This window comes from Piliocolobus tephrosceles, chromosome 15, assembly GCF_002776525.5.
Source record: "Piliocolobus tephrosceles isolate RC106 chromosome 15, ASM277652v3, whole genome shotgun sequence".
NCBI lineage: Eukaryota > Metazoa > Chordata > Mammalia > Primates > Cercopithecidae > Piliocolobus > Piliocolobus tephrosceles.
In genome coordinates this window covers 33,623,715-33,642,784 of record NC_045448.1, presented here as the reverse complement: position 1 = coordinate 33,642,784, position 19,070 = coordinate 33,623,715, and the positions used below count along the sequence as shown (strand labels likewise).

Below are 19,070 nucleotides of genomic sequence, written 5' to 3'. Positions count from 1 at the left end.
GAATCGAGGCCCCTTCCTAATTGACTTTCTCCTCCAACTGGGCAACCTTTGGACTCATGGTGCTCTTATGGAATCATACTTGCCCTAAAATTTGTGAGTGATCTCCAACTGCTCTCCCCACAACACCTATGTAATCTAATAATTTGGGCTTTGACTGTAATCACAAATTCTCTCCCTCTATTGGGACCCACTATGGTCTGAATGTGTCTCCAAAAATTCATGTTGAAACTTCATTGCCAAAAGAGGTGGGGCTGGCCAGGCATGGTGTCTCATGCCTATAATCCCAACACTTTGGGAGGATGAGGTGGGTGGATTACTTGAGGTCAGGAATTCAAGACCAGGCTGGCCAACATGGCAAAACTGCATCTCCACTAAAAATATAAAAATTAGCCACGGGTGGTGTGGGCACCTGTAATCCCAGCTACTCGGGGGCCGAGGCAGGAGAATCATTTGAACTTGGGAGACGGAGGTTGCAGTGAGCCGAGATTGCGCCACTGCACTCCAGCGTGGGTGACAGAGCAAGACTCACGCTAAAAACAAAAAGAAAAGAAGTGGGGCCTCTAGGAGGTGATTAAGGCATGACAGGAGAGCCCTCGTGGATTGTATTAGGGCTCGTGGATCATAAAAAACTTGAGGAAGTGGATTTGCTGCCTTCCATTCTTTGACCACGTAAGGACACCTAGGCAGGGTCATTATGAGGAATGAGCCCTCACCAGACACCAAACCTGCTAGCGCCTTGATCTTAGACTTCCCAGCCTCCAGGACTGTGAGAAAATAAATTTCTGTTCTTTGTAAATTACTCAGTCTCAGGCATTTTGTTGTAGAAGCACAAATGGACTAAGACAGGACCATAGCTATGAACACCATTTCATAAACTGCCTGATAGAAAACTGCATGATTCTCACATCAGAATCTATGAAGACAGAGTGCAGTCAGGGTTCACAAATGCATAACCTCTGTATTCCTGCTCCTGAACCTGGGGAGGAGTCTCTAACAAACTGTAGATGGTGAAAGATCTGTTTAATATCGAGTCTACATGTCACCTTATCATCTTATGTAGGTTCAATGCTCTACAAAGCCAAAAACTACTTATCAGACATGGTAGGAAAAAGATGAATTTTCTGTCCTATACTAGTTAGGCAGTCCCATGTGTAGGGATTAAAGAGATGAAGGGCCTGGGAATCAGCCATGTTATTACACAAGGTGCCCAAATAAAAGGAACTTTGTTTATGAAGTGTTCACAAGAAGTGACTGAGTATCACCAAGACGGAATAAATCTTTTCTGGTTGAGGTGATCAGGAATCACTGTTTTGGCTACGGTGAGGATGACTCATCTTGGGATTCTGAGCCAAAATGCCATTTACACCAATAATAACAATATGCTGAAACTAATTAATACTTCATTCCAAGTCACTCCAGGCATCTAAATAATAGGAAAGATCAACTTTTAAAATTATTTCCAAATTCCCCACAAGAGACGTAAAAACCTATAATCATTGAAAATGTCTAATGTAATAAGAACAGAAAGCAGATGAAAACATGTTTATAGTTCATGTCTGCCAAAGAGAATGAACTACTATGCACTTTAACTCTTCTTTCACTGGGAGATTAGGTGCAATAAAGCCCAGCACATCTTGTCTCAACCGTGAAATAAAATGATCATCTGCTTATCTATCATTTACTTCACACAGAGGGCTCACACCAATAAAACTGCAATTTTATAGAGCTATGAAGGAAGACATCCATAAAACATTCCGTACACTTTTACAGCTTAAAGACATGTTTCTCAGAAAGGTGAACCACATATTTACAAACAAGCCTATCTCATTGTCCTTTCTTTCTTCAGACCGCCTTTTTTCACAATATAGTAATTCATCAGGTATTCGGAGGTCAGATTCCAGCAGCTCTTTACGTATCTGAGCATGATCATTGTGACTGGAATTTCCTTATTAGGAGGAAAATATTCTCAGCACTGCTGTCTAATGTCTGCTGAGAAGAGGCAGTCCTGAGCTGAGAGGAGGTAAAACAGCCACCACTGGGGAATCTCTTTGAATCTGCTGTGATTCTGGAGGCTGCCCGATTCAAAAAAATAAAAATAAAAATGTTTTAAATTGCCAAACCCCCTACTCACTGAAGCAGGGGGAAAAGAGCTAGGACCAGAGATTATAAGTAAGAGTTGGGAGGTTTTTCTTTTCAAACAGACAAGCAGCCTCTCTTCTGGAATCAGCACACACTTTGGGGCCTTCTTTTGCTGAATCTTTCATCTTTTGGCCTCTGAACTGCATCTGTTGAATTCCATGGAAATTTATTTAACAACACTATAGTCCAGGCATTGGAGAGATAATGAGGCCCCTCAGGAGCTTATTGAGTGGAAGAGAAACCGACAAGCAAACAGATGATTCCAATGCAGTCTATTATGAGTCAAATAGAAGCAGGCACCAGCTGTGGTCGAGGAGGGGCACGAGCTTAACCCTGTTAGAGAGTGATGAGGTTGTAGAAACATTACGGAAGGGTTCTCAGAAGAGCTGATGCTTCAACACAATTGAATTGATGTATTATGATCTGTTAAATACTAACATTTCATATCTATTAATGAGATTAAAATATATATAGACTACTTAATTTAAAAAAACATAATGCCTGTTTTCTCATAAAATCATATAAGAAAATACTACCTACAAGAAATCACACACCTTGACCCTATTGTCACCATGGACAGGTCTCTGATTACTTCTCCTTTTATCTCTTCAAAGGATTCCTGCGCTGGAGGGGAGAGAGATCAGAAAATGTGATTAGAATAATGTGGGAGATAAAATAAAATAAAGTGCCAGGTAACAAGAAAAGAAGCAGAATATACTTTTTCCTGACTCCACACTTTCCATCTGCAGCAGCATAAACTGGAGAAAGACAGATGATTTCACTTAAAATCAAGATAAAACATTTGACTATGACATGGAACTGGAAAGCATCTTTGGTTCTCTGAAAATGATGAGAAAAGCTAGGGGAATGGTATTAGATTTTATACAAGGGCAAGGAAAGGACTAGCTCCTGACTGGGACAGTGGCTCATGTCTGTAATTCCATCACTTTGTGAGGCTGAAGAGGGAGGATTGTTTGAGGCCCGGAGTTCCAGATAGGCCTGGTCAACATAATGAGACCCTGTCTTTTTTTTTTTTTTTTTTTTTTTTGCGACGGAGTCTCGCTCTCTCGCCCAGGCTGGAGTGCAGTGGCGCCATCTTGGCTCTCTGCAACCTCCACCTCCTGGGTTCACGTCATTCTCCTGCCTCAGCCTCCCGAGTAGCTGGGACTACAGGCACCCGCCACCTCGCCCGGCTACTTTTTTTGTATTTTTGGTAGAGACAGGGTTTCACTGTGTTAGCCCGGATGGTCTCAATCTCCTGACCTCGTGATCCACCCGCCTCGGCCTCCCAAAGTGCTGGGATTACAGGAGTGAGCCACTACGCCCGACCGAGACCCTGTCTTTATTTAAAAATAAAAATTAAAAGAACTAGTGCCACAGAATAATAAAAGGGGAATAGTAAACATGATTAAATTGCCTCATGATTTAACTCCAAAGCAGTGCTTGTTCAACATAAGAAATGCTGGCTAAGTCAAGGAGAAGGAGAAGGTGAAGGAGGGGAAGAGGGAAGAAGAAGGAGGAGGAGGTGGAGGAGGAGGAGGATGTAGAGGAGGAGGGGGAGTAGAAGGAGAAGGAGAAGAAAGAGGACATAACATAATAACATTATGCTAAGTAAAATAAGCCAGATGCAAAAGGAGAAATAGTGTATAATTCCACTTATGTGAGTATGATGGTTAAATATTTTGTTTACCTTTTGTTTTTGTAGAGACGGGTCTCACTATTATTGCCCAGGTCTCAAACTCCTGGCCTCAAGCAATCCTTCTCCCTCAGCCTCCTGAGTCACAGGGATTACAAGATGAGGATGATTAATTGTATATGTTGACATCAGTTCTTCCCTGGTTCTCCAGCCTGCTGGCCTTGCCATTCCTGAAAATAAATCAGTCTCTCTCTCAATCAATCTCTGTCTCTCTATGTGTATGTGTGTGTGTATAACGTATGTGTACACACACATGCACACGCACACACACACACACACACCCTATTGATTCTGTTTCTCTAGAAAACCCTAACTACTATAATGAGATACCTAGAGTGGTCAAAATCAAGGACACAGAATGTTAAATGGGGAACAGGGAATAAATACAGAGTTATTGTTTAATGGTCAGAGTTTCAGTTTTGCAAAATGAAAAGAGTTCTGGGGATGCATAGTAGTGATGGCAGCAGAACAATATGAATATACCTAATGCCACTGAACTGTACACTTAAAAATGGTTAAGGCAGTAAATTTTATATTACATGCATTTTACCACAATTTAAAAAACAAAAGACAAAAAAAAAAAAACAAAACAAAACAGGTGAGAGGACATTGTTACACTTAAGTACATGAAGCCAGAGACTGGAAAAGACTACCACAAGCAGAAGAGGGAATGAGAAAATACCCACAACCCAGTCATACAATTATGAAATTCCAGAACACCAAGGTTACAGAGGAGGGTATAAAAACTTTCAGAAAGAAAAAAACATAAACATGGAAAAGGTCATTTATAAAGGTTTGAAAAACACAGAAAGAAAACAGAGAAACAGAGAGACTTAGTATCCATGAAACACAGATCCAAAGGTGTGACGAAAAATATTCCCAGAGGATGGCTGTCCAATAGGCTGAGAAGGCCCACTTTCACCACTGTTATTCAACAAAGGCCTGGAAGTCCTGGCTAGAGCAATCAGACAAGAGAAAGAAAGAAAAGGCATCCAAATTGGAAAGGAAGAAGTCAAATTATCCTTATTTACAAAGGACATAATCTTATATTTGGAAAAACCTAAAGACTCCACCAAAAAACTTAGAACTGATAAATAAATTCAGTAAAGTTATAAGATACAAAATCAACATACAAAAATCGGTATCATTTCTATACGCCAACAGTGAACAATCTGAAAAAGAATCAAAAAAGCAATCTTATTTCCAATAGCCACAAATAAAATTAATACCTAGGAAGCAAGCAAAGAAATGAAAGATTTCTACAATGAAACTCATAAAACATTGATGAAAGAAATTGAAGAGGACACAAAAAAATGAAAGATATTCTATGTTCATGGATTGAAAGAATCAATATTGTTAAAATGTCCATACCACCCAAAGCAATCTACAGATTCAATATAATCCCTATCAAAATACCAATGACATTCTCCACAGAAACAGAAAAAACAATCCTAAACTCTAGCCAGGAACCCACCCTTCTCCTTCCAACACTTCCTGCCCCCTCCTATATCATTTTACCACAAAAAAATGTGCAAAAATAAAATGTGCACAAATTCAGATTACTATTATAACATATGAATATAATAATCTAATTTTTAAAAGCATATCATAAAAGGAAATTACATAGAAACTACTCTAACAGTAGTCTACATGTAGTGAAACATAAGCAAGTAGAGGTAGTATGGAATCACGGAAAAAACACAGACATGGGGAGTTCTGGTTCCAGCTTTGAGTCTGCATCTGAGTGATCTTGGACATGTCAGTGAGCTCTTATGGGTTCCATTTTCTTCCATGGAATCACTAAGGAGTTAGGCTAGATCATCACTTGCTCAAGAATGATGAAACATGAGCCCCACAAAATTATATATTGGGGGAAAAAATGAATTTGTGGTCCAATCATCTTGGGAAGCAAAACATTGCCTCTTGGACACCGCAATCTAATATAGATATGGCATTTTAAATGCCATATGGATATGTGAAATTTTATAATAAATAAAACTTTGTGTTTAACCTGCCTCATAAATCTATTGAGCCGGGTTTTCTCCTAATCATTTTTTTCCTTTGAACCGATTGGCAGTTCTCTGAATCATTGTTTTGTGGAAAACATAGGTTATTAGTCCATTCTAGCACTGCTATAAAGAAGTTCCTGAAACTGAGTAATTTGTTTTTAAAAAATAGGTTTAATTGGCTCACCATTCTGTGGGCTGTACAGGCTTCTGCTTCTGGGGAGGCCTTAGGAAACTTACGATCACGGCAGAAGGCAAAGGGGAAGCTGGTATATCTAATATGGCGGGAGCGAGAGAAAAACAGAGTGAAGGGGAAGGCGCTACACAACTTTCACACAACCAGATGTCATGAGTACTCTATGATAGGACAGCACTAGGGGGATGGTGCTTAAGCATTAGACACCACCTCCCGATTCAATCACCTCCCAGGCACCTCTTTCAACACTGAGGATTACAATTCAACGTGAGATTTGGGTGGGGACAGAGAGCTAAAGTATATCAATAGGGAAACACTAACCTAAAATAATTTCTAAGACAAACATTCTAAGATTCTTTCATTATACAAGACTCCACAGCAATACCCATACAATGGCCCTTGGATCAAACAGTGATAGATTTGGGAAATGTGTATATTTACATCATTTATTTCCATGATTCCTTTTTTCAGGGCTGTGAAATAACTTCACAAGAAATCATTTAATATGAGATTATGAATGTCATTTCAGAAATAAAATCCTCATAAAATGAAATGATAGTTTCAAAGCACAGCTTGGGTCTATTTCTAAGTAGAAATAATTCTAAAATACAAATATTATATCTACAACTTTTTCTATGACATAAACAACATAACAGATAAATGTCTTCTTATCTTCTTATAAAGTGAATAAACACACACAGAGACACTAACTCAACCCACCCTTACTAAGCAAATAGCAAATCTTCCTCTTTTGACAGAGGCAAATCTGAACAAGGAAAACGTAACGTATTATTTCATAACTATAAACTAATTTTCTTATAAATTTATGAACAGAGCTGGTGAGAGCCTCTGCATGTCAATGCCACAACACGGAAAACACTTCTCCTTAGAAGGAGAGAAGAAAGAACCTGATTAAAATGCAATTGATAAGAATTGTCCATCATACATCATACAGAGCTGAGAGAAGCTCTCACTTTAATGTCCTGGCAAACTGTGGGAACAGATGCTGTCATTGGCTCAGGGGAGTCATCGAGGAAACATAAATATGAAAGAGCAGTTTTGCAGGAATGTTTAGAGGCCTTGTTGTAGCAGAGGAAGAATGGGTCTTCAAAGCGTATCTAACAAGGTAAGACACGAGGGAGAAGTCTAAATTTATAACAGTCATCAGCCGTAGAAGAAGCCGGAGACCTTGACATCATTAGCAACAACTCTGTGTAGATTTTTTCCTCTGTGGGACGTATTTATGGGTGAATTTTCAGTCATTATTCCCAGTTCTTCCAATTAAAGTTACATGAAAAATCTAACCTGCCAGTATTAACATTCTATTGAGGCTTGTCTTCCTGAAATCAGCACCATAGCCAAGGTAGAAAAAAAAGTATTTCTGTCCAGGCCAATTTAAAAATAAATTGCCATCTGTCACCAGCAGGAAAACTTCATTGGCCACATAACAAAGACACTATTCCAAGGCCATTGTTGAGTATCTGCTGCAGTATGGAATAAAAAACTAAGTGTCCCTATAGGCTGTGGGACTCGTAGTTATTTAAACAAAATACAGATATTTTCCACTTCATTAGGGCTTAGTCAACTAATCTTTTGTCTTCTCTAGATTCATAGGCACACAATTTACTTGAAAATGATACTTTCTCTAAATTTTATCTTTCTAGTTAAAAACAGCAATAACGTAATCCAGTTTTCAGTAGTTATTAGAATAAACCAATCTGGGCTGGCATGGTGGCTCTTGCCTGTAATCCCAACACCATGGGAGGCCGAGGTGGGCAGATCATCTGAGGTCAGGAGTATGAGACCAACCTGGCCAACATGGTGAAACCCCATCTCTACTAAAAATACAAAAATTAGCTAGGCTTGGTGGCACAGGCTTGTAGTCCCAGTTACTCGGGAGGCTGAGGCAGGAGAATCACTTGAACCCAGGAGGTAGGGGTTGCAGTGAGCCAAGATCACACCTGGGCAACAGAGTGAGACTCCATTTCAAAAAAAGAAAAAAGAAAAAAAAAAAAGGATAAACCTATCTGATGAGGCATCATGCAGCTACCAACACGTCAAGCAGGAAAGAAAATTGTTAAGATTTTAGCAAGTAAACACTAAAATCTAAAGATCAGAAAAATTAAAAGCATGAAGCAAGCCTTCTTCATGTGAGTTAATTGCATTTTCCCATCTTATACCAATGTACCACATGGGCCACCAGTCCTCTCTCCAATCCCATGCTAGGAGGCACCATGGAACTGACCAATGAGAGAAACCAGTCAAGGTACATTGAATAAGAATTTATTCCTGCTATTGGCTGAGGCTTCAAAGTAAAGGGAATTCCAAGATCACAAAGCTCCTTTGTCCAAGATCTAATTGGAATGAGCATACATATAGGGTTAAAATTACTTGTGATTAGTTATCTAGGGAGATTGGGGGTATTTAGATTTTTTTAATTGAATTTTCTTAAAGTGAATTATATGTCAAAAGAAACAGGAGATAAACTATTTTCTGTTTGTTTTTAGAATTTGTTGTATTTTATAATGTTCAAATAATGTCCTTTTTGAAGGGGATCAAAATATGACACTTCAAAATATGTCACTGTGTCATAAAAATTATTTTGAGATGAAGGTATTTTAACTCTGGAAATCCCTTATCTGCCCAAAAGTAGAGCCTCCCAAAAGAACTAATTGCCATGAATCCTGTCTCCAGAAGCAACTCTAATCTCAAGACTAGGAGTGAGTTCGGCACCACATCTAAACAGACATTGACACAAGATTCAAATCTCCTATCTATTCTCCATAGAGCTCATTTATGCTTCTAAAAAGTTATTTGTTTTCCCATAGTGCTTTTCCATTCCTCCCCTTTATCTATTAAACTGGTATATAAGCCCCAAATTCTAACCACCCCTTTGAGTTACTCATCACTGAACACTCTCATGTGTATGTACTTTGCAAGCATAAATAAACTCTGTTTTTTTCTCTTGGTAATCTGTCTTTTGTCAGTTTCATTCACAAGCCCCCAGTTACTAACCCTGAGTGAGTAAAGGAAAAGTTTTTTCCTCCTCTATAGTTCTCAGACAGAGGCCTAATTTGTTTTGGTACGCACAGAGATTTCTACTCAACAATATGAACACAAACAGATCTAAAAACCCATAACTTCTTTCGTATGTCCAGATCTCAAATCCTTCCTTCTGTTGGCCTTACTATTGGTAGCATATGGCCTTCAATAGGTGCTTAGCGTCTCCGATTTAAAAAATTCAAAATTATGATAGCTGCCTCTGGTGCCAAAGTTGAGGCACAATTTGCCTAGGAATAGATTGTCTTATTATGTGAGCTGTCTCTTGAATGGCAGCTACTTTAGTGATGCAGGTATAAGGCAGACATACAGCCCTTGTCCTGGGAGAAGATGTAAGAGTCCTGTGGGCTTGATAAAGGAGCTCCCACCTAAGACCCCTTTGAATGCACTACTCAAAAGGAGAAATTGACCATTTTGCTTAAGGATCCCAAGACCCAAGGGGTGGGGGGAGGTGTGGATACTGAAGACCCATTTGACCCAGGTGAACCTGGGTGGCTTAGACAGTAGTCCACTGGTTTAAGAAGATGTCATGAGACTCAAAGTGGAACAACTGCAAGGAAACAGGGAGTTTCAGCTGGTAGCATGTGCTCAACTGAAAGGCAAAGTGTGGAGGTTGACCCTGGTATAGATTGGAGCTGAGTCTGGAGCCCATGTAGATCTGCAGCCACACAATGTCAGGCGAAGGAGTTGAACATGTAAATGTAACCTTGGAGCCCAACTCCAGGTCATCAATAGGAGCTTTTGCCAAGATCTGTGCCAGGAAGGGTAGCAGTGAAATAATGTACAAGAGTTCATCAGGCTGTCCAAGATATTCAACAGCGTAACTGAGTGACAGCATCCAAAGCAACCATTGACTAATGGGCTGATTGGACTTCCCACCTTGCACTCTACCTGATGTGTGGAAGCACTAAGGCTTCAGTCCAAAGATTCTTGGGCAACTGGGAAGAGCAGAAGAAAACCAAAGTGGGAGAAATTTAAGTTCTTGACAAGTAAGGTGTGTGGAGATGAAAATATGAAGTGATTTTTCCCCCAAGCTGGTGAAACAGGTCATATCAAATACACAAAGAAAATCATTTAAGTCATTTGAGCTAATAAAAGTATATCTCACAATTGTTTATTTAAATAAGATTATTAATCATTTTTAAATGGTGAAGTCTAGCAGTCAGACAACTCCCCGCTCCATTCACACCAGAGGGGGAAAAGGTTAACTGATTTAAGAAAAACATCTCATAAATGTATTTTTTCTTTTTAGGAATATGGAGATGTCAATTTCAACATTATTATCAGAACAACAACAAAAAAAAAAACAAGTAAGAAAACTAATCAGGGCCAGAAGTAGCCGAAGCCAGCGGCGGAAGTAGCCGAAGCGGCCGGAGCGGGCGGCAAGGCGAGGCAAGAGCCGCACAGGGCTCTACGCGGCCGCCTCAGCATGTCGGACTTCGACGAGTTCGAGCGGCAGCTCAACGAGAATAAACAAGAGCGGGACAAGGAAAACCGGCATAGGAAGCGCAGCCACAGCCGCTCTCGAAGCCGGGACCGCAAACGCCGGAGCTGGAGCCGTGACCGGCGCAACCGGGACCAGCGGAGCGCCTCCCGGGACAGGCGGCGACGAAGCAAACCTTTGACCAGAGGCGCTATAGAGGAGCACGGTGGACTGATTCGTTCCCCCCGCCATGAGAAGAAGAAGGTCCGTAAATACTGGGACGTGCCACCTCCGGGCTTTGAGCACATCACCCCAATGCAGTACAAGGCCATGCGAGCTGCGGGTCAGATTCCAGCCACTGCTTTTCTCCCCACCATGACCCCTGACGGTCTGGCTGTGACCCCAGCGCCGGTGCCCGTGGTCGGGAGCCAGATGACTAGACAAGCCCGGTGCCTCTACGTGGGCAACATCCCCTTTGGCATCACTGAGAAGGCCATGATGGATTTCTTCAACGCCCAGATGCGCCTGGGGGGGCTGACCCAGGCCCCTGGCAACCCGGTGTTGGCTGTGCAGATTAACCAGGACAAGCATTTTGCCTTTTTGGAGTTCCGCTCAGTGGACGAGACTACCCAGGCCATGGCCTTTGATGGCATCATCTTCCAGGGCCAGTCACTAAAGATCCGCAGGCCTCGTGACTACCAGCCGCTTCCTGGCATGTCAGAGAACCCCTCCGTCTATGTGCCTGGGGTTGTGTCCACTGTGGTCCCTGACTCTGCCCACAAGCTGTTCATCGGGGGCTTACTCAACTACCTGAACTATGACCAGGTCAAACAGCTGCTGACATCCTTTGGGCCCCTCAAGGCCTTCAACCTGGTCAAGGACAGTGCCTCGGGGCTCTTCAAGGGCTACGCCTTCTGTGAGTACTTGGACATCAGCGTCACGGATCAGGCCATTGCGGGGCTGAAAGGCATGCAGCTGGGGGATGAGAAGCTGCTGGTCCAGAGGGCGAGTGTGGGAGCCAAGAATGCCACGCTGAGCACCATCAATCAGACGCCGGTGACCCTGCAAGTGCCCGGCCTGATAAGCTCCCAGGTGCAGATGGGCGGCCACCCGACTGAGGTCCTGTGCCTCATGAACATGGTGCTGCCGGAGGAGCTGCTGGACGACGAGGAGTAAGCCTCAAAGCCCTCTGGAGTATCCCTTCGCAGACTAAACAAAAACAGTGTTATGATACAGCTCAATGAAAAGAGAATCTTAACTGTGTGTGTGGAATTCATGTGACACAGAGCAGTTTCACAGAAAGCTTCCTTCTGGTTTCTGTGTGAGGTTATTTCTTTTTCAATATATTATAAAGAGTGTGAGGAGATCGTGGAGGATGTGCGGGACGAGTGCAGCAAGTACGGGCTTGTCAAGTCCATCCAGATCCCCCGGCCTGTGGACGGTGTCGAGGTGCCCGGCTGCGGAAAGATCTTTGTAGAGTTCACCTCTGTGTTTGACTGCCAGAAAGCCATGCAGGGCCTGACGGGCCGCAAGTTCGCCAACAGGGTGGTTGTCACAAAATACTGTGACCCGTCTTATCACCGCCGGGACTTCTGGTAGAGGCGGCTGGGGGAGGGTGGGGGCAGGGCTGGCTGGGGGCTTCTCCCCACTCCCGCCCCCCCCCTTATCCCCCTCTGAAGACGATGGGCAGAGGAGTGACAGCCGCAGACACACGACAGCCGGCAGCAACTGGAATGGCAGCAATTAAGGGTGGGGGGCGGGGGTTGGGGGGTTAGGGCAGGGAGGGGACTGGGGAATTGCGCACACAGCCCACACAGACAACACGCACCCACACAGACACAGAGGGAAGGGGTTGGGATGGGGACAGAGTGCACAGCAGGGCGGGGTAGGACCACAGCCCCTCCCAAAACAGCCTCTCCTTCTCCCTTAGACCCCCTTTCTCCTCCCCTTCCCCACGGTAAGAACATAGCGTGTTTATATTTTATGGCCAAACTATTTTGAATTTTGTTGTCCGGCCCTCAGTGCCCTGCCCTCTCCCTTCTCAGGACCACAGCTCTGTTCCTTCGGCATCTGGACCGCTCTGGTCCCCTCCTGGGTTTCTTACGTAGTTGATTTTTCCTCTTTAGTCTCCCCCGACCTGCGCCCAGCCCTGTGGCCCCTGCCCCTCTCCCACTCTCTGTGGCAGTTTCATATTTGCTAAGATGAATTTGCTCATTAAACATTTTGTTGTATTTTACTTTAAAAAAAAAAAAGAAAAAAGAAAACTAATCAGAATTACATGTTTCTCTTTGAAGGTTATTTTCATGGGATATAGCACCATTTTCTAAAGTCTCTGCAATTTTACAAGTTCTCTTTGTTTAAATTTTGCTTTCAAGGGCAGATTAATATAAGCAAGAAACAAGTTAGAAACAGTTATAAATATTCACAGGAATCTCTTTTATTGCATAGAAAAGCAAGATTGGGAGTCTAATAAATGTTTCTAGTGCTTTATCAAATTAGATTATTCAAATGCTTTCAATGATACAGAAAGCACTCTCACCCAAAGGTCGAAAAACAGAGAAGATCTCTCTTTCTCTTCATCCTGAGCCTCCTTCCTTAAACAGAAATATTTGTACTCACTAGAAATGTAAGCAAAAAGAAGGTTGTAGAGGTCAATTTTGTTGTTAGAAAGGGGGTGAGAAATGAATGTTTTACTTGGTAATGATGAAATAAAGGGAATATAGTGTAGGGGAGAAAAAAAACTTTCCTCTACCTCCTTAGGTTTAGTAACTGAGATCTGTAAATTAAACTGACAAAATACGAGTTAACAGGAGAAAAGGTATACAAATGTTATTGATGTTAATATTTTTATGTGCACAGGGTCTTCACAGAGAAGAAGTGAAAACCCAAAGAAGAAATTAAGACTCAAGGTTTATATACCATTTTAGCCAAGGGCAATAAATTACGGAGAAATGATGAGACAAAGGAAAAGAGGTTTGGGCTTCTAGGGCCAATAAATGTGGGAAAGTGACTAGGAAATATATGGGGGAGACTAGTGGAAGATAAGGGTTATTTTAGTAAGGTTTGTTTATGCAGACTTATCTCAGTGCTAGCTGTCTTATCTTCAGTGATAAGGGCTGCTCCCCTCAATCTGGTACAAGAGATGGGGGACATTTATGCCCCACTTTTAGGCAGTAAAAGGGAGGGCAGAGAGTTTACTGTTTGCTGTATCTCAACTGCCTTCAGCTCAAAATAATCAATACGCCAAAGTGTCATATTTAGGGTGGCATATTCTGATACCTTTCAATACCATTGATCTTTCAATTTAGTAGGCTTGAAATTTTAAAATTACTTTAGGTGACATGCAAATTAGATAACCCATAAAAATATGGGTACATGGCCTGTAATTATTTTGAGTGAAAGATCATAGGCAGAGACCGAGAATCCGCTACTGGGATTTTATTTCCCTAGTACTATCCAAGTTATTGTTGCTTTTTTTTTACTTTTGTATGAAGAGAAAGATTATAAGAGAAAGTTGTGAATATAATTTACCTTTATTAGCTCTGCATAATAACCAGAACTATCACAAAAGACTCTACAAATACCACAACCTTGTGCAAAAAAATACTTCTGCAGGCTGGGCATAGTGGCTCATGCCTGTAATCCCAGCTCTTTGGGAGGCCAAAGCGGATGGATCACCTGAGGTCAAGAGTTCGAGACCAGCCTGGCCAACATGGTGAAATCCTGTGTCTACCAAAAATACAAAAATTAGCTGGGTGTGGTGGTGGGCACCTGTAATCCCAGTGCCACTTGGGATGCTGAGGCAGGAGAATCACTTGAACCTGGTGGGGCATAGGTTGCAGCAAACTGAGATTGCACCACTGCACTCCAGCCTGGCAACAAGAGCAAAACTCCATCTCTCTCTCTCTCTCACACACACACACACACGGAAAAAAAAAAAAACTTCTGCAAGAACATCTGCCCAGCAATGGCCTGCCAACTTCAGACTGGCCCCACCCTTGTTACTGATCATTGTAACCAACAATCAATGTTAATTATCACAAAACAATCATTTAAACCTTCTCACTTTTCCTTTAAAATTTTATCTTCCTTTACTTCCCTGAATACACAGTTTCCTACAGCACACATTTTCTTTTTTTATTTTAATTAATTAATTAATTTATTTATTTATTTATTGAGATGGAGTCTCGCTCTGTTGCCCAGGCTAGAGTGCAGTGGCCCTATCTCAGCTCACTGCAAGCTCCACCTCCCAGGTTCACGCCATTCTCCTGCCTCAACCTCCAGAGTACTGGGACTGCAGGCACCCACCACCACACCTGGCTAATTTTTTTTTTTTTTTTTTGTATTTTTAGTAGAGACAGGTTTCACCGTGTTAGCCAGGATGGTCTTGATCTCCTGACTTCACAATCTGCCCGCCTCGGCCTCCCAAAGTGCTGGGTTTACAGGCGTGAGCCACTGTGCCTGGCCAATATCATTTTTTTTTAGAGTCTTTCTATGTTTGTTATTTAGGTTGACACCCCTATTATCAACATTCCCTACCAGAGTAGCACATTTATTACAACTGATGAACCTACTAAAAGAACTTTTTAATTGGCACATTTCTTTAACAAGTAATTGACCAACTGAATTATCCATGTTATTCAAGAGGAGTAACTCCTACTACAAATTTCCGTTTTAGGAAGTGTTAGTAATGGCACCCTGAGTAAATATAAAACAATAACTCCGGCCGGGCGTTGTAGCTCACGCCTGTAATCCCAGCACTTTGGGAGGTGAGGAGGGCAGATCATGAGGTCAGGAGATGAGATTCCTGGCTAACACGGTGAAACCCCGTCTCTACTAAAAGTACAAAAATAAAATTAGCCGGGCGTGGTGGCATGTGCCTGTAGTCCCAGCTACTTGGGAGGCTGAGGCGGGAGAATAGCATGAACCTGGGAGACGGAGCTTGCAGAGAGCCGAGATCGCGCCACTGCACTCCAGCCTGGGCAACAGAGCGAGACTCCATCTCTAACAAGCAAACAAACAAAACAAAAACCAATAACTCTTTGAGCTTCAATTTCTTAACTGTAAAAAGAAGCCATGTTTTTGTTACTCATATGCACAGTTTATAGAAAAGAATTATAAGCTTTTTTTTTTTAACATATCTGGAAAATAATAAAAACTAACATTTACTGAGCGCTTACTACATGCCAGGCACTGTTCTAAACACATTGCATAGATTGCCTCACTCAATCCTCAAAACAACACTATGAAGTAGATTCTATTATGGCAGCAATTGTACAGATGAGGAGGCTGAGGCTCGAAACAATTTCTGAATTTCCTAACATCACACACATAATAGATGAGACAGCCAGGGAGTCTGTTGCTAGAACCTAGTCTTTTAACCGCTCTATTATGCATAAAAAGAACAGTTAATACTACTCTGCTTTTAGGAACTTCACATGTAGAAATAAAGAAAAGTCATATTTTGCATACTGCTATTAATTGTGGTTCAGAGCTTGGTACATACTTAATAAAAGGTATAATGTTGAAGTTCCTGATATTTAATTCCCTTATTCATTAAACAAATATCTATTGAATGCTAACATTGTGCCTGACCCTGTTCTAAGTATTTAGAATGGTGAACAGGCACTTGATATTATAAGCTATCAGGGAAGTAAAAATTAAAGCCACAATGAGATAAAATCATGACCACCTACCTGAATGGCAAACACGAAGAAGACAATTACAAGAGTTGACAAGGATGTAGAACAACTGGAATTTTCATTTACTCCTGGTACGGGTGTAAAATGCTACAACTTCTTTGGAAAATTCAGTAGTCAAAAAATGAAACAGGGCCAGGTGTGGTGGCTCAAACCTGTAATCCCAGCACTTACTAATGGTAATCCCGACCATTAAACAAGAGTCTTTCTGGTGGAAAGGCACAGAATAAGGCAGGAGGATCGCTTGAGTCCAAGAGTTTGAGATCAGCCTAAGCAACATAGGGAGACACTATCGCTCCAAAAATAAAAAAATTAGCTGGGCATGGTAGTGTGCATCTGCAGTCCCAGCTGCTTGGGAAGCTAAAGTGGGAAGATTGCTTGTGCCCAGGAGGTCAAGCAGTGAGCTGTGATGGTGCTACTGACAGCACTTCAGACTAGGTGACAGAGTGAAACCCTGTCTCAAAAAAAAAAAAAAAAAAAAAATTAAACATATCCTGTGACCTTATAGCCCTACTTACAGTAATTATCTAAAAGAAATGAAGATACAGAAATAATATATATAGATACACCCACAAAGACTTATACAAAAATATTAATAGTATAGCATACATACCAAAAAGTGCACAAGTCGTAAGTGTACAGACTGATGCATTTTCAGAGAATGACAATGTAAACAACACTAAGATCAAGAGAAAGAATATTACAACCATTCTCAGAAACCCCAAATTTCTTCCCTTCTCAATTACTAGCCCCACAATGGTTACCTATCTTGACTTCCATGATGATAAACTAGTTATTATATAAATGGAATCATACACTATGTACTATTTTGTATCTTGCTTTTGTTATTCAACTTTATGTTTGCGAAACTCAACAATATTGTTGTGTGAAGTTGTGGTTTGTTCATCCTCATTTATGTAGAGCATTATTCCAACGTATAGGTGCATATTTGGCTGTTTTCCAGAATAACTGTTCACAGAGCAGAGGGAATACTCACGTCTGTGAGATACACAGTCTGAGCTGACACAGATATTAAGGGAACCAAAATGCCATCATGCCTACCACACTTTAGCACTTCAAGAATAAATGAAGTTATAAATCAAGTCCATCTCACCGTTCGTCACATAGACATACTCTCTGCTCATTTCCCCAGCCCCTAAGTGTATGATAGCCACCCCTAAGGATGGCTATACTTGGTAGCTGAAAAAATGCCTCCCATTGGTTCTCCGACCATTAAACAAGAGTCTTTCTGGTGGAAAGGCACAAAATAAGCCTCTGAAACTGCCACCTTGACCTTTGGCTTCACCCTCTGGGAGGTTCTTCCTTTTCTGTCACCCTCCTTAGCCACACTTGAAGTGGAATAGGATAGAAGCTCCTCCTTAGTACTGAGAAGCTTTCTCAGGCTACTTCCTGCCCATAGCAGGTTGCCAACCGAGGGTCATTGTTAGGTCTCAGTTAGTCATGGGCTTCTTGTTGACCATGTGGTTCCTTTGCCAGATCACTACTTTATTTTTTAAACTTTTTATGTATTTTGCTTTTTTTTTTTTTTTTTTTTTTGAGATGAAGTCGCTCTTGTTGCCCAGGCTGGAGTGCAATAGCACTATCTCGGCTCACTGCAACCTCTGCCGAGAATTGCAGAATTGCAGAAGGAGAATCAGGTTCAAGCGATTCTCCTGCCTCAGCCTCCCGAGTAGCTGGAACTACAGGCGCCTGGCTAATTTTGTATTTTCAGTAGACACGGGGTTTCACCACATTGGCCAGGCTGCTCTTGAACTCCTAACCTCAGGTGATCTGCCCGCCTTGGCCTCCCAAAGTGCTGGGATTACAGGCATGAGCCACCGCCTCTGGCCTATGTATTTATTTTTATTAGAGACAGGGTCTTGTCCTATCACCCAGGCTGGAGTACAGCAACACAATCTTGGCTCACTGCATCCTCGACCTTCTGGGCTAAAGCAATCCTCCCACCTCAGCCTCCCATGTAGCTAGAACTACAGGGGTACCCACCATAGACAGCTTTTTGGATGAGGCGCAGGGATGGATCTTTCTGTGTTGCCCAGGCTTGTTTCGAACTCCTGGGCTCAGGTAATTCTCCTTGAGGGATTGCTCGAAGTTGGATTACAGGTGTGAGCCACTATGCCCAGTTTATCAACTCCTTTAAACAGGCCCCTTATGTTTATGTTCTGACTCCTGTCAGTTCTATATCCCTAGTTTTTACTTTTCTCCTTAGACAGGGTACTCAGAATGCCTATGTATTTGCTCTCTTACATTCATTAATGCTCTCTCACAAATTAATTGTGCATACCTGCTCTTTATAAGGCCGCAAAGGGATTACCTTACATTTAATCTCTTTTTTCTGAGTCACTAAAGGTATTTATTTAGTGGGCTGGCCAAATTTGGCCAGATGCTTACTCTGAAACATCGTATTTCATTCAGCTACTGAAGCCACAAGGAAATCAAATGGCACGCTATCTGCCGTCTGCACTTGGCCCGTCTACCCGCGTCCTGAAGACGAGAGCGCAAGAATTCTCCCTTTCTCCGTGACCCGCAAGCTAAGGCTAGCACATGCCGGCACCCTACGAAGAGCCACTCGATCTCCTGTCTGGGATGCAGACTCGGTTTCACAGCCGACTCCACCCGAGTCCCGAGACTCTCCAAGCTCCTTCCCAGCTCGATTCGCCCCCTACATTCGCACATGCGTACACCCGATAAAGAGAGCCGAGAGCGCTCCCCCTCGCGTGGTCCCCACGCCCAGCTGCCACGCAGCCGGTCCTCCTGCCCTTCTTTGGGCGGCTGGCCTCACTATGCAGTAACGCGCATGTGCAAAACTGCGGGCCCTGCCTTTCCGTAGCGG

General features: G+C 42.3%; 1 protein-coding gene across 1 annotated transcript; it reads left to right on the top strand.

Annotated features, from left to right (window-relative positions):
- The first annotated feature begins 10,435 nt into the window (after positions 1-10,435).
- On the top strand, positions 10,436-12,523 carry LOC111545402 (splicing factor U2AF 65 kDa subunit-like). The gene is made up of 2 exons (XM_023216363.2): positions 10,436-11,695; positions 11,879-12,523. The coding sequence occupies exons 1-2, from the start codon at positions 10,527-10,529 to the stop codon at positions 12,117-12,119; spliced, it is 1,410 nt and encodes a 469-aa protein (XP_023072131.2). The 5' UTR covers positions 10,436-10,526; the 3' UTR covers positions 12,120-12,523.
- Positions 12,524-19,070: the final 6,547 nt, after the last annotated feature.